Here is a 15,195-nt window from a genome sequence, read left to right on the forward strand (position 1 = left end):
CTTAATTCCTTACTATTACTTTATGGAGCTAATGAAACAGGGTCAAATTAGAGTGTGAAATGGGTAGGAGAAACTGAGATGCTGCAGGAAATTTCTTGAATTTGAGAATCTTTTAATCAAAGAATGAGGTTTTAATTTTGCAGAAGGTAGGACAGCAACCTGAGGATTTCCTTCAGCAATGCCAAGAGCTACCTGCAGGCAGGATACCTAGCATACTGAGGTGACATTATTTTATGACTAGCTTGGATAGGATTTCTCATCTTTCTTGTTAAGAAGCACAATGGTAAATTGGCGATTGCATGAACCATGAACATGAACCATGATTATGCATGCTTCCCAAGAAACATGCTGGTGTAAACACAAAGGGTGTATGCAGAATTAAGGAGCTGAAATTCTTCAAAAGACCCAGATGCCCTTAATTCTGATTTTGTTGTTGTGCTTTGAGGAATTTATATTATCTTATGCATCCCTAATATCCATTTTATTGGTTACTGCATATGCAATTGTAGCTTGTCAAATGGCACATTTTCTATAGTACTTTTTTCATATTTGGTACCTGTAAATAGTAGGATTGCTTTTGGTATTTTGAAGGAATTCTGGAAGAGTTCGCATGAAGAGTGAATTGCTAAAGGGACACAAATCTTTTCATGAGATGGTTTGTTGTCTGTCGTGCTGTGTGACATTGTGTGGTGATGCTTGAAAGATAGTCTGTGATGTAAATACTTGGTATGGCTTGTTAAGTTCTGAAACGGGATGATATGAAAAAAGGATACTATGAAAGATTAATGGGACAACAAAGCAGCATATATAGTGTTGGAAAGGTCTTGCTGCATAAAGTCAGTTTTACATAGTACATATGTTCAAAATCTTACACACAAAGAAAGGTTGATGGTAGCTTGTAGTGTGGCCTGTATTTCTACAGAAGTTTAACTTTAATGGTGGATTTTAATTTTTTTTTAATTTTCGATTTCTTGAAGTATTCAGTTTTTTAATGTAATCTCAAATTCATCAAGATTAACATATAAATAATTTTATTGCACCACCAAACAATAAAGGGAAAAAAGTGACACGAGATAAATCTCATTTTACTGTGTCCAAAAATTGGGTTTGTGGCTTTTTAGGGCTTCTCTCCCAGGGAAATCGACAGCGTAGCTGTTGTGTAATAACTGTTTAGCTGTATCTGCATAGTGCGACTCCCTGAGGCTGGTATTGTATTCCTGAACAGGAACATCGTCTTTCTTAAAGTATAATATTCTAAATAATGACTATGCTTAAGTATATAAGATAGAGGAAATGGAAGCGACCTTGCCGCTGAATGAGGACTACATTCTCATTGAGTACAGTTTTAATAAAGTTGTATGCATCAAATTCATATTGATTTGTTTGTCTTAATTTTACTGAATGTCTCTTAGTAGGCAGGTTGATGGAGATAGGTAACCGCTGCAGCAAAGGTAGAATGAATCCCTCATGGGATGTTGTCATATATACTCTACATATTGCTTCGTTATTGTTATTTGAATCTATAAAAATACAAATGTATCTTGATCTTAATGTCTGCTAATATTTTTATATGTGAATGTATGCACAAGTCTTTGTTTCTTACTAGCTGACATGCAAAATGAGAGAATAACTGAACAGAGGGTTCTACGCTTGAATGAACAAGGTCATATTTTACTTTGTAGTAAAAACTTCAATCGTGATATGCTTTGTAAGTGACAAAGCAAGTTGGCCTTGGGTTTGGTTTCAGAGTTAAGTATCTTCTTTATTATGATAACATGACTTTAAAGCTTGTCTGCGAGAGGAATAAAAGGGAAAAATGAGTTGGCAATAGCAATTCCAAGTTTAGGCTCCACAGTGCTTTGGTATTGTCTCCATCCTTTAATAGGTCTATCTGCTCCCTGTTCTTGCCCCCACTGGGATATGCGAGAGGACATAACATGCAAGCTCAGATCGCTTGTTTTCTTGTCTGATATGTTTTAGGCTAGACTCGTCTTAATTGCTATCAAGTCTTTCTTAGAAGAAAGCAATATGACTGCAATGTCTTCTGGCTCCTTCTCAGCCACACCTTTTCCTCTGAAGCGTCTTTCACCTGGGCCTGCATTTTTTCAGTACCTCTTTCTGTCCTTGATATCTCATATGCTATCTAGGAACGTGCCTATTTCAAGAGTTTCAGCTGAAGGCTTTGCAGGCAAGGACTAATTCTTCATACATGAAATATTTTTGACTGACCAGACCTGACAGGAGTGGCACTACTGTTTCTTTGCTGCAGTTATTTCTGAATGAAGGGAGCAGGTTTTTCAGATTTGCAATGGTGAAGTAGTTCTTCTTTATGTCTGAGCAGAGACAAGGAATAGATAATCCCAATTTATCTGGCAGTGACCTACATTCAGAAGATGCTATGAATAGTGAGAAGTTCTCTATTTGAAAATAGCCCAGCAAGTTGAGGTCGGTGAAAATGGATAGCAAAATTATAGAAGATAAATAGCATGTGAAGAAAGGAATACGAGGGTATGCTGTCTTCTCAGAACAGAATTAAGAAGATGCAAAAATGAGAGGAGCCCATTCTTTGGGCTTTGACAGTTTAAGAGGAAGTGGTAAGAGCTTTTAATGTTATCTGCCCCTTGAGGCTTCAAGACTAGGTGTATCAGTTTGGACTGCAACTCCTTCTAGCTCAGTATCTCATCTCTAACCAATGGCCAAAGTTTATACCACCTTATAACTCCTCAGAGTATTTTCCCTGCTCTTTTAGAGCTAGGTTTCGTGAACCAGGGATGGCATCTATATTGAGTGGCTCTTAGCATTTTGTTTTTCTGTGAACTTCTCTGCAAAACATTACTTCTACGCTATGCATGGATAAATTTTGGTTCTCAAATCCAAATACTGACTTAATTTCACTTTCAAAAATGTTGGAGTTGCTTTCATTCCAGTTCTTATGCAGTTGGCAAAACTGGGAACACAGGAACTTTGTCTATGTGAGAAATGGAGATAATCTGATTCAAGATCTCAGCTGTGTGTTCTAGCCATCAGATCATTTCAGATGGACTTTGTCCAACATAAGTGTCTGGAACTTACCTGAGATAGTTTTGCAGGCTTTTTTTAATGCTTTTCAGCAGTTGTGTTTTCTAAATACATTTTCACACTCTTTGCTACTTCGCTTTCACAATCATTACTACTCTTTAAAAAGTAGCTTTAATATATCAAGCAGGTGCTATTAAATTACCACTTAAAATTACTTTAATTATATTTAATTTTTGGAAAGCTCTTTAAAATTGCAGAATAATCCTGTAGCAGAAGCTGTCTTCACAAAACACATGATGCTAATAATGGCTTGCTCCCCTTCCTGTAGTCTGTTTGTTTTTATCATGTAGTAGATTACTTGATTTTGCCTTGGAATGTATTCTAATGATGGCTATGATCAAAGCATGATTATGAAGGGGATTTAAATTTTAAAAAAGTTTTTCACCTTTCTTAGTTGCATACTTAATTTTTACAACACCGGTGAGTTATTCCTATTTGCATTTTGTAGTTTTATTTTTGGGATGTGTCTTGTCTAGTCTAAGCAGACAGACACTGAGCCAGAGAGTAAAAAAATATAAAGGTTGAACAGCAAGCAAGTTAGCAGTCCAAATGTAGCTTTCTGTTAGAGGTATCAACAAAGACAAAGATAAATATGGAGAATGAATAGAATCAGATGGGGGAAAGTTCAAATAATAGCATGGGATAGTGGGTGTGATTACAGATTATTAAAAATGCCCCAAAATTTTGCAAAACCTGCAAAAAAAATCCTGTCAATTTATTTAAAATTGCAGAGGAAACCACATAATAAACCAAAATATTTTCTTGAATCATATTGTCTCAGAAAGTATGTTCTACGTTGTTGTCATCTTCTGAATATTTCTCTGCTGGTTTTTAGGTTTCTGTCCTCTGCGTTGTACATCAGTGGGATTCCCTCTTCTGGAACAAAGGAATGTTGTCTTCAACCCATTGAAGGAAAGGGGTGAGCACCTTTCTCATGGCCAATATTTTATCTTCTTTAGAAAGCAGTGTGCCCTGGAAGCAAGTATCATTATGGATTTTGGTGAAAAGTGAAGCCAGTTCTAGATGCTTTTCATGTGTCAAACAGGCTTGCTGTTTTGATTTTTGTTTCTTTTTAACTTTGTATGTGAATATAAGGGTCTATGTTACAGAGCAAGTGCCAGGACTGAAGTTAAATTAGAATGAACAAATCGCCATGCTGAATCTGCCAATCATCCATTTCTCTCTGAAGGACTTAAAAAAAATTAGAAGAAACTATTTCTTGTTAACAAGTCTGTTGTGTAGTTTCTTCACAACCCTGAGACAGTTAGTGGTTAGTTTATACCCTGAAGCATAACTATTTATATCTCTTACAAACATCTGTTGTAGCTTGTATATGTTAAAAATGATATTACTGAACTCCAACAGCTTACTCGCACCTTATGTTAACATTACTGGGTGGTCCCTTTGCGCTTAATTATGAAGAAGTAAGTAGAGCAAGTGAGGAGTGATGTATGTTAAGTGATCGCTTTGTGTACATGTTTCAGCTCATCTTTAATCTCTTCTCTTAGATACACCTTAATTTGCACAAAGTCTCCACATTTTTAATTATGATTACTGCTCTTAATTTACTTTCCTTTCTACTCCACATTTTACCTTCATACTTATTTTTATTAAAGGCTTGATGTTTTTTTTTCTTTCGCTTTGTTTTGCAGAACACAATGCTTTTATGCATTCCCTTTTGCCACAGATATCAATGGACTTTCTGATTGCAGTTCCTACATCAGCTTTCAGTTTACATGACCTTAAACATTTCTTTGGGTTTTCCTCACACTTTGTTTTCAAAATAAATAGCATGAAAGTTAATTCTCTTCTGCGTGAAGCAGACTGGCTGACTCTCAGCCTTGGGTTATTTTTTTTTTTATTATTATTTGTAACTCTTTGAATATAACACAAATGCAGTTTTCCTTCTTCTATGATTTCTTTAACAAAGCATAATTTACATTTTTAAAGCTAAGTTGTCCAAAAGTCATGTGTTCTTAGGCCCACTTCAGATACCTTTGGCCATGTAGTATTTGGTATAGCTGTGCTGGTTAAAGATGGTCCTGCTGTGAGTTGATAATCGCCACGCATGAGCCAGAAATTACCACACTAATAGGTCAGCCAAGAGCAGGGGTTGTATGAGTGCACAGCAATATGCTTCAGACAAAGTCAGCTGGTTTACATCATAGCCACCTTTAACAGCGCGTTGAATGAACCTAGCTGACTTTATGTAAAAAGGATCAGAAATCATTCACGTGTTCTGTGGGCTCAGTGGTAGAGCTGTGGAAGTAATTAGCTCTGGCAGGGTGGCAGTGATGAACATCTGGGAGCAACACCAGCTTTGTCTAGCATGGTTGTTTGCAGAATAAACAGCTGCTTAGGCTGTGTATCCACTAAGTAGAACTGGATGCTGTATCCTAAATTAGGTTATAAAAGCTGAATGTGTAAATACCTTTTCAGTTATTTTTCTTAAAGTTTAACATAGTTTGTCTCTTACCACTACTGGGTAATGAGAAGATGTTTCTCTTTAGTGAACCAAAGTAATTTCTCAGTAATTGCCTCAATTTAAGTGTGTGATTAGCTCAATTTGTTCTTCTTGATTTGCAGTAGTTGTCTTCACTAAATCTCATCAGTTGCTATCTTGCCTAATAGCTTAATCTTCTTCTAATGTAATTATAAGTCAGAGGGGAAGCTCTTACGGGAAATAGATGATATACCCATGTAGAATTCTTTCCAGCCATTCCCCTGGGAGACAATAGGGCAAAAGTCCTTCTTGATGAAATAATCTATGGATCTAGCTCAAAGCTGGGCACCTCTTTCTTCCTTCATGTGGCCTGAGGGATTTCCAGATGGGGAATGTCTCTTCCTTGTAGAAATCTGGAAGGAAGGGTTGGTCCAGCTTGTCTGAGTCTCCAGAAATTCTTGCCATGTCCTTCTGTCTTCGCCAGTTTACATGTGTTATCTTTATTGCTTCCCTCTCCATGTTGTTCTTTGTGTCACTAATATGATCTCATATCCTTGCTTAACTCTTAAGACAATCTTCCTCTACTATGACTGTTTTACCTCTTCTTATTTCTTCCTCTCTAAGAATTTCATCTTTCTCCTACAGCCAAATAATTTCTTTAACAGCATTTTGTGAGGAACTTCTTCAGCTTCTAAAACAATCACTGAATAGTGTTTACTATTTCTTTGTTGATCTGTTCAACTGTTCTGCTTTTATTTTGAGGGTAGTCTGGTCTGTGCTTTGGATATTTCAGTCACAAATTAAATGTGTGCCTTTTGAGAAGGAAGAAAAGCAGCATTTTGTGTGTGCCCTTTCACTCTATAAATACAGAAAGACACTGATGCCCTGGTTGTAAGCTACCATTTTGGAAAGAAAAGAAATGTTTAAATGGAAGGCAAATGCTTTCAGGGCTGAGGTTTTAGACTATGTCTCATTGGAGTATTTTGAAAGATATCTCACTTTGCTATTGTGGCAAATGCTGATTTAACTTTAACATTAAATGATTCATAACTGTAAAAAAAGAATTAAAAGTACTTCTATCAGTGAGTGTATTTATGTTGTTCCCTTTTTAATTTTGGTGGAGAAATCAGTAATATTTTTGGAGTTTCAAAGAAAGAGATACTGAAGTTGTACAAAGACATATAGACAAACTAGAACCAGAAAACACTTTCATTAAAGCTATTAGAAAAACTCTAAATGCAGTCTTTACGATTTTCCTCTGTAAATCATATCCTTAAGAAAAACATGCTTCAGCATAGGAGTTCCCAAACTGTAGCATAACTTTTAGCTAGTATTCCACAAGCTACTTAAGATAAGTGCATGTTGTCTGAAGATAGAATCTTGTTCAGCTCTGCAAGCACATGACCCGATGCGAGAACCAAGATCTGCTCTATATGCTCACATTTGTGGTTCCCAAGATGCTTTTGTGTGTGTAAAATGGCATAGACCCCCAAGGAGTAACAGCTCCATTTAAGCATGAGTGAGTGAAAATCAATAAACTTGTTTGTAAAGAAAGTCATGCTTATGTCATCCTGGTGGACTTCTCTGGTCTTAAAGCTATTCTAAAAAAGAAAAAAGGAATCACACTTTGAATAGAACTTGATGCAAAGTAAGACTCCTGAGGAGTTAGGTTTGTCTCTGTGCCTGAAACTGTTAAATAAACAAAGAAGGGAATCTTGAAATTTTTCCTGTGTTTCCTAACTGAAACATTTACTTGCAACTATTGTAGTCTTTAGGGGAAAATATCCAGAAATGTAAAAATTGGTCTTCAAACTGGTCATACACTTCAGTATTATGCAATGGTGAAGGAAAGATTTAAAAGTAGTTGAAAAATGTGTAGTGATTACATAACAAAGAAAAAAGTTTTTGTTTCAGATCTTAAACTGGTAAAAATTCTAATACTTAGTTCTTCAATACTGACATAAGTGGAAGAGAGCAGAAAACCTGGAATTAATACCTGGATGTAATCTTTCTCAATACATAGCTGTGTCGTCTTTTTTAATATGAGTATTTTTTATAGTTGCTAAACATTAGGACTCCTATGTGTCAAGGAAAATTGAATTCTATGGTAGTATTTAATGGTAATACCTTAATGTATTATGTGATTTCAGTTGTAATGGCTGCTAATCTGACAAGAAAATGAAATGTAAATTAGTAATTTGATGGATAAACTGTCTGGTAGTGGTGCTATACTAAATATAGATTTATTTTTTTTTAATTACTAAATGTCTAACTTTAAAAAAAATGTTTAACTCATCTGGGCACCAAACTCCAGCTAATGCTTAGAGGGAATGACATACATAAATTTACTTGTGTTATAAATCCTATTAAAATTAGTATTTCCCAAAGTATCAAATGTCTATGAAAATGAGACTTCTGGATTCCTAGGTCACTTTTAAAACTATATAATCACATTGTTAAAAAGTTGTTAGTTGTTGTTACATTCTTTGTTGAGCCTTAAATGACTGGGATGGTAGATTCCTGATGTCAGAAGTGATTTGAGACTTTGGTTTCTAAGGGTTAGTTCAGGCCACCTTTAGAATGTGGGATTCATACTCATAAGTAAATAGGGTATTCCTTAACACTTTTTAGATTTGGTTCATCAGTTGTAGACTATTATTATTTCAGTTACAGTAATGCTCAATATGTTGTTACCCTTTGCAGAACACAAACATAAATCTTTGCCCATTTCTAGATTTTTATTTTTCACCTTAGAATAAGTTAGTTAAGTTGCACAGAAATAAAAAGTTTACTTGAAGTTTGTGAATGTAAAAGAACCTCAGCCTCTTATTAAAAAAAAAATGTTAAAATATGAAATGATACAATGCAGTTTTTGCTGATGAAACATGTTGCATTTTCCAACTTGATTTTTTTTTCTTTTTAGAAATGCATGTAACTGTCACTGTCAAAAAAAATCGCTGATTTTTTTGGGTGGAGGTGTGCGTAAACGTTTATATTTTTTCATCTTTTAGAACGGGATCCTAAGTGGTCACTTTTGTAACTGGCTTTTTTTTTTTTTTTTTAAGAATATTTGTTCATACTTATGATGATTTGACATAACTAACATTTTATTAACCATGATGGCAACACAGACATTAAGTATAGACAACTATCAAGATGGACAACAGGTAGGTGTGTTTTTCTTTCTCCATGAACTAAATACAGTTAGCAAGAGAAAAAAGGTAGTAACTTTTTCCTTAATGCTTGCTTTGGCATTGTTGAAGTATCTGTTCTTGTTTGTAAAACAACATCTTTAAAGTGATAAGCTGCTATTCTTTAATACTTGAATACTTATTAAAGGCTTAGCTAATCTTTGCATGATTTTGCTTAACTTCTGGAAGAATGGTTAGATAAGGGATTTTCTTCTGAATCTGCTGGAGAACGATTTGTGGGGCTGTAATGTTCCTGCTGTTAGGAAAATCAAATGGGCATCCATAATATTTTGTGTGTATGATACTTCAGTGTTCTTATGTGTCTGCTGATAGATAACATTGACACAGTCATACAGTTGTTGGTCTTGAACATGTGAAGGATAAATTTAGTTATCTAGAATTACTACTACTTTGACTATATTCAAGTTAATGCAATTATACTGCAGGCTACAAACTGGTAAAATACTTGAATTCATTTTAATGAGGTTATTGATTAGAGTTGGTAATTAGAAAGCTGGTCAGTGGGCTTCCAGTGTCTTATTTCTTTTGACAAACAGTGAGAAAAATGAAATATGCTCAGATATGTCTGGTCATGATGTTTCTTTTTTGTACAACAGGCTGTATATTGCAACAATTTGAATTGCTAAATTATAATACTTTTAAATGGAGACAAGTCATGCTGGTAGCCTGTACTCTGAAGACCTATTTTTATGTTACTATGTGTCAGCCCTAAGTGGTAAAGACAAGTACTTCTGTCAGCAGATGGCAACAGTGGCGAACAGTCAGAAGGAAAACAGCAGCTTTTTCCATCTCTTACAAAAATATGTTTATCTGAATGCAATCTGGGATTATTGATTGTTGTTGTTGTTTGCTTCTTTTATTGCAATTTTAATTTCTCTCCCTCATCTCACCTACCTTACATCTTTTACTTTATTTCTCCAACAAATACATGATATCCTGTGACACATCAGTGAAAGTAACGCATGTTTTTGTAAAGAATGGATTGGGAGAGAGCATTTTCTTTCTATTTGTTTTGTATTTTAAGGTCTCAGTGACCAAGATAGACAGGTAATTTGGGTGCCTGCTGCTTTTGTAGTTTGGAAATGGCCCACAGAAAATATCTTGAAGTTTTCAGTGAGCTGTTTCCTCCTTCTGGTATTCCTAACTGAACGTGCTCTCTCCCTTCAAACTCTGTAGATGTATGGCTCAACATTTATGATCACTTGTATGAGTCATCCCATTTTATTTTGCTCCTCCTTCTTTTCATTGGCCAAGAAATGAGTCCATTAGTTGCATCTTTTTTGCAAGCATTCTGGCTTAAAAATTATCTATGCTTGCTGAAGAAGCTTTTTGCAAGGCAGGCTGCTCTGTTGGGTAGGATATGGTTTAGGGTAGGAACGTGGTTTGGAAGTGGGCCTGGTAGAGTTAGATAACGGTTGGACTTGATTATCTTAAAGGTCTTTTCCAGCCAAAATGATTCTAAGATTTGCTGGCATTTTCTCAGTTTCTGATTTTGCTAGGAGGTCACTTGGCTCCAACATGTAATAAAAGCACAAACCTTTGGTTCTCCCAGATTTCTTGCTGGGAATGGTATAAATTCCTTTTGCTTATGTTGTGTGGAAATAGATTAAATTCTGTCAGTTATGTTTTCCAGTAGTTTCTGGAGGCTAGCTCTCAGGGAGTTCTTGAGTGATGTGATACATACATCTCATGGGAAAAGAGGGCAGAGGATTGCATTCTATACACTTCCTTTCTGCAGGTGTCAATTCTGGCTGCCTGCTGGTATATAGAACAGTTTCTGTCCTTTACTCAAGATAAAACTTGTTAGGCTTAAAGTAGAAAAAAAAAAAAAAAGATTGCAGTGATTTCTTGTCCTTGTGCAGATGTTCCCAGTGCTCAAAGGGGAGAAAACCAAAAAGTTTGGGTTGGGCAGAGAAAACTATGAGTTTCAGACGTCGGGTTCCTTTAAGACCTGTTAGTCTGAAAGATGTTTAGCTGGAGGTGATGGAAAACCACTTTCAACATCTCCAAAGCACCTCAAAGACATTACCAGCCACCTAGTGCAATTTAGGTGCTCAGTGGAAGCTATGACTCTGTGTTGTTTTTCCAGTGGTGGCAGATTGTGTGACTGTGTGTTAAATGGATTTGTAGAAGCAGTTATTGCTCTTTTCTCCAGTAGCTTGATATTCCTAAAATAATTTGTTATTACAATATGTGAATTTGAGTGGTAAAGGTCAGGGGAGGTTATGCTCCTGATTATTGAAAGATTGGAGGGACATGGAATATTTCAGTTCTTTTTAAGGAAATGTGCATTTTAATGGACAAGAAAAATTTCAGGATCTCTTTTCTTCAGTATCTTGATATAATGTACAGTAAGAAATAAGAAAGAAGACTTAAGAGTAGGAACTTTCCTTTTTGTTGTTTTTGTCCTAAAGGCTTTTTATGCAGACATCCCCATAATTTTTTTTGAGCAAAACATTTCCTATTTTTTGCTAGCCTATTCCAAAAATAGCCACTCAGAGACAAAATGCTGTAACAATTTACTAATATCTGTCATTGCCATTTTAAAGCCGGGTGCTGAAACTTGAAGTGACCTTTACACTATTCATCAAAAAGTCTCAAGGATTAAAAGAGGGGTTTTGTTACTACTGTGGCTTTTTGTGTAACTGCCAAGTCATACCAACCTTCTGGCAATTTAGTAGCCCTTTGCATTGCTATTTCCTTAGAAAACAGTACACTTATTTTACGTCAAGCATACAGATTTACATATAACTTACTCTTTTTCTACAGATGCAAGTAGTAACAGAGTTAAAAACGGAACAAGATCCCAACTGCTCTGAAACTGATGCCGAAGGGGTGAGTCCTGCCCCTGTGGAATCTCAAACTCCAATGGATGCAGACAAGCAGGCCATTTACAGGTAGTAATGGACTTGTGTTCTGTCTTTTGAAGGGTAAAGAATAGAGGATTTATTTTTTTAATTAATAATAACTAGCTTAAAATCATCTGATCTCTTGGCTAACTGTCTCAGTAGTTTACAGGGAAAGAGTGAGATCAAATTAGCTTCACTGTCAGTTGTCATCCAAGAAAAAAAACTTCCCTTTATTGTGGGATTCTTCAATTTCAGCATAGTTTTAAAGGATATTCTAAAGGTGGCTGCCTTTAAAGCACAAGTGAAATTTAGCAAGTTACTCAGCCTGTTGAACTATGGTCAAGTTTTTATCTTTAATGTGAAATTTTATTCTTTTTGTAATTAGGTCAATCTTTACTACCTTTTCTTTAGGGATGACAATCTATTGCCCAGTATTTAGCTCAAACAGGATTAAATGTTGATGTGTAGACAAACTAATTTGAGATTTTCCAGTGTTAAGTGCAGTGCTAAGCAGTATGCTTGGTTTTGATAAGGTTAAGTGTTTTTTCACTAAGTGCTTTATAAATACAGAATTATTACCAGTTTGCAGGTAAAAACAAACAAACAAAAAAAAAAACCCAAACCAAAAACCTGAGTCAAAAAGATGTATCCACTTGTTTACAGAATTGTGCTAACAATGTCACCTTCTGCTCTGAGCATGTTTTCACAGGAGGCCTCTGAGTACAGTCTGGGTGCTGTTCTCAGTTCTGTAAAGTTATTTGTGATGTATAAATAAGGCCCACATTGAAGAAGAAATTAATTTTGTCAGACTTTATTTCATAATTTAAATCTGCTTTCATCCTGTTTGTAAACCCTAATCCTCATTTCTAATGCACTATATTAATATATCTCTTGCCACACAATTACAGTGAATAAAGTAGCATGTCATAGCTTTTTAGTTTGTGATTATTCTCTTTATATAAATATACATACTTCACTGCTTTATTTGCCTCTAGGGTGTGTGGTAAATCAAAATGAAAAAAAAATACCAAGCTTTCATTGTGTTTTGCTATAGCCAGTGGTGTCTCTTCCAAGACTTGTCTTTGTTTCTTACATGAGTGACTGTTACCTTATGTGTGCTAGATGTCTTACTTTTCAGTGGTGTACATGTAAGTGAAAATACTTACTCATGTATTTTAACTTTTATTCTAGGCACCCACTATTTCCCTTGTTAGCACTATTATTTGAAAAATGTGAACAATCTACACAAGGCTCAGAAGGTACAACTTCTGCTAGTTTTGATGTAGATATTGAAAATTTTGTAAGGAAGCAGGAAAAAGAAGGAAAACCCTTTTTCTGTGAAGATCCAGAAACTGATAATTTGGTAAGTATAAGCTGTTTCTTTTATTTCTGAAACAATCACACATTTCCCGCCTCTTCCTAATTTCTGATCTCGGGTGGTGCTTATAATTTCTCCTCACATTTTTCTTCCTACAAGAGATTCTTCTTTATGTTAATGATGAGAAACTTTTTATAAAAAAATTTCTTCTGACCCCTTTTTTCCCTCTTGTCTGTAAACCTACATTGGCTCTTCACAGTTTTCTCCCATTCTAAACTGGCTGAGATCAGTGTATTGGAGATGAACAGAAGCATATGCTTGCCATAGCCAGGTTGACTCTGCAAATGAATTTTGGAGTGTCAAGACATACATCAATTACATGTTTTTGATAAATACAAGTTTTTTACGTCTTTTATTAATCAAGGTTCATCTAGTTAATGTGGGAGAAGAGGTGTTGTAAGATGAGCTTAGAAATTCTTGTAACATATACAACTTTTTTCTTGCGTGTCATTGGCTCCTGAGAGTCCTTGCTGTGATGAAGCTGTGATTTCCCCAGTCCCTTAGTCTCCCTCTTGAATCATATCTCTGGAGAACACCTCTCTTGGCATGCTAGTTTCTAAACTGTCTATCTGTGTTTGTCAGAGTCATGTTGCAACTAGATTTTATCATATTCAAGAGTGTTAGAATTATAGGGGGCAAGTGTGTTGTTTCATTTTTGAAACCCTGTTCCTCTAAGGGGACTGTGTAATAAAACAAGTCTTCATCCCTGAGTCTACTTCATAGGAGAAAAGGCTACGTAAAATACTGACATTTACAAACAAAACTGAATTGATGGGAGGTTGTAAGCAATAGAAATAGTAATGTTTTTAAATTGATGTCTAGAAAGGTTTATATAGGCAAATAATATCCTGTGTGGGAGGCTAAAGTAAGGTACCTGGAGAAAACTCTTAAATAAAACCAAGACTTAAACAAGAAATAAATTGGAGATGCTGTTTAGAATTGGCAGAAGTGTTGCAGTGAACAGTATGTTAGGAGGAGCACATATTGTCACAAAAAAGGGGTCAATTTTGGCTGCTTTTGCAAGCAGCCTAAATAGACATTTTGCATAACTTGATTTCTTGCCAAGCGCTTTACGACCAATCGTTAGTGTACTTAAGTTCTGGGAAGATAGTATTTAAATAGTGTCATGGAAAATAAAGCTACAAGAGTCTCTGTATAATTAGACCAGTGTGACAGTAAAGGCAGCAGAAGACAGTATGTTCTGGAATTAGGCAAGTTTTTACAGCTCTAGCTAAAGAGATGTAAAGTTACCTTCTCAGCTACTTGTTATATGCTTTTAACTGTAGGTTACAGTGCCCAGGGTTGAAATATCTTAATGCATTGCGTAAATGATCTTAGTCTATGTAAATGTAAAGTCACCTTAGATTAAATCTTCTTCAAGGATGGATCAAGTTCACTTTGCACTAATCCACCTGCAAGAGTGCTTTCAAAAAGTTCTCTTACAGCTTTGGATGAGGAGCTGTTTGTCTTACAGAAGCTTTTATTTCCTGTTTGAAAACATTTTGAGGCTCAAATAAGGTTTTTGTGTTAAAAGGTGACCCAGAACAATGCCCTTCAGAATGACAGGAAGGCAGCTAAAGGAGGATGCATAATATGATACATAATGATACTCTCAGTATTAGTGTAAAGATTCTCAGTTTATAAATGAAGAACTGAAGACCAGGCATTGGCCACTTTGACCGAAGTTACAACTAGAACAGAATCGAACCCCAAAAATCTCAGTTTAATATTTTAATCTAATATCTTAATCATTAGATCTTTGTGGGCAATTTTTGCTGCAGCTCACCTGAGAAATACTTATTTGTACAGACAGTGACTTGGTTTTTTAAGTAGAAAGAAGCATTGGCATACTTATGAAAACAGTTCCATGAATAAACCCTGTAGCAGAATGACCGTTGTCACTGTAGGAATTAGAAATAGAATACGAAAGAAGAAAAATAAAGGCAAGGGGAAATAAATGATAATTCTCTTCTTTAGTTCCTGCCTTAGTGTGAGCAGCACTAGTGTGGGGTGCTTTTGCTTTTTTTATTTTTTTTTTATTTGAAATATGAGTGGTGTAATATTACATTTATTAAATACTTGTAGCACAGTATAACCCATATACAAAGTCTTTGGTTGTTAAAGAATGAACCACACACAGAATTCCCCAAATAACATACCAGTTTCAGGCTCTTGTGGTTTGACACAGGTATCTAGAAAGCTGGCTACCAGGAATGCTTATAATTTTGAATTACT

General features: G+C 35.5%; 1 protein-coding gene across 1 annotated transcript in view; it reads left to right on the top strand.

The window, feature by feature from the left end:
• Positions 1-1,407: 1,407 nt before the first annotated feature.
• The window catches only part of PKNOX1 (PBX/knotted 1 homeobox 1), a 33,441-nt gene continuing 19,653 nt past the window's right edge, over positions 1,408-15,195 (top strand). The window contains exons 1-5 of the mRNA XM_082485975.1: positions 1,408-1,663; positions 3,914-3,997; positions 8,587-8,688; positions 11,503-11,630; positions 12,774-12,945. Of these exons, the coding sequence (XP_082342101.1) occupies positions 8,638-8,688; positions 11,503-11,630; positions 12,774-12,945 (351 nt within the window). The 5' untranslated portion in view covers positions 1,408-1,663; positions 3,914-3,997; positions 8,587-8,637. The remainder of the gene's footprint in view (positions 1,664-3,913; positions 3,998-8,586; positions 8,689-11,502; positions 11,631-12,773; positions 12,946-15,195) is intronic.

This window comes from Vanellus vanellus (genome assembly GCF_965231255.1).
Source record: "Vanellus vanellus genome assembly, chromosome: 1".
Taxonomy (NCBI): domain Eukaryota; kingdom Metazoa; phylum Chordata; class Aves; order Charadriiformes; family Charadriidae; genus Vanellus; species Vanellus vanellus.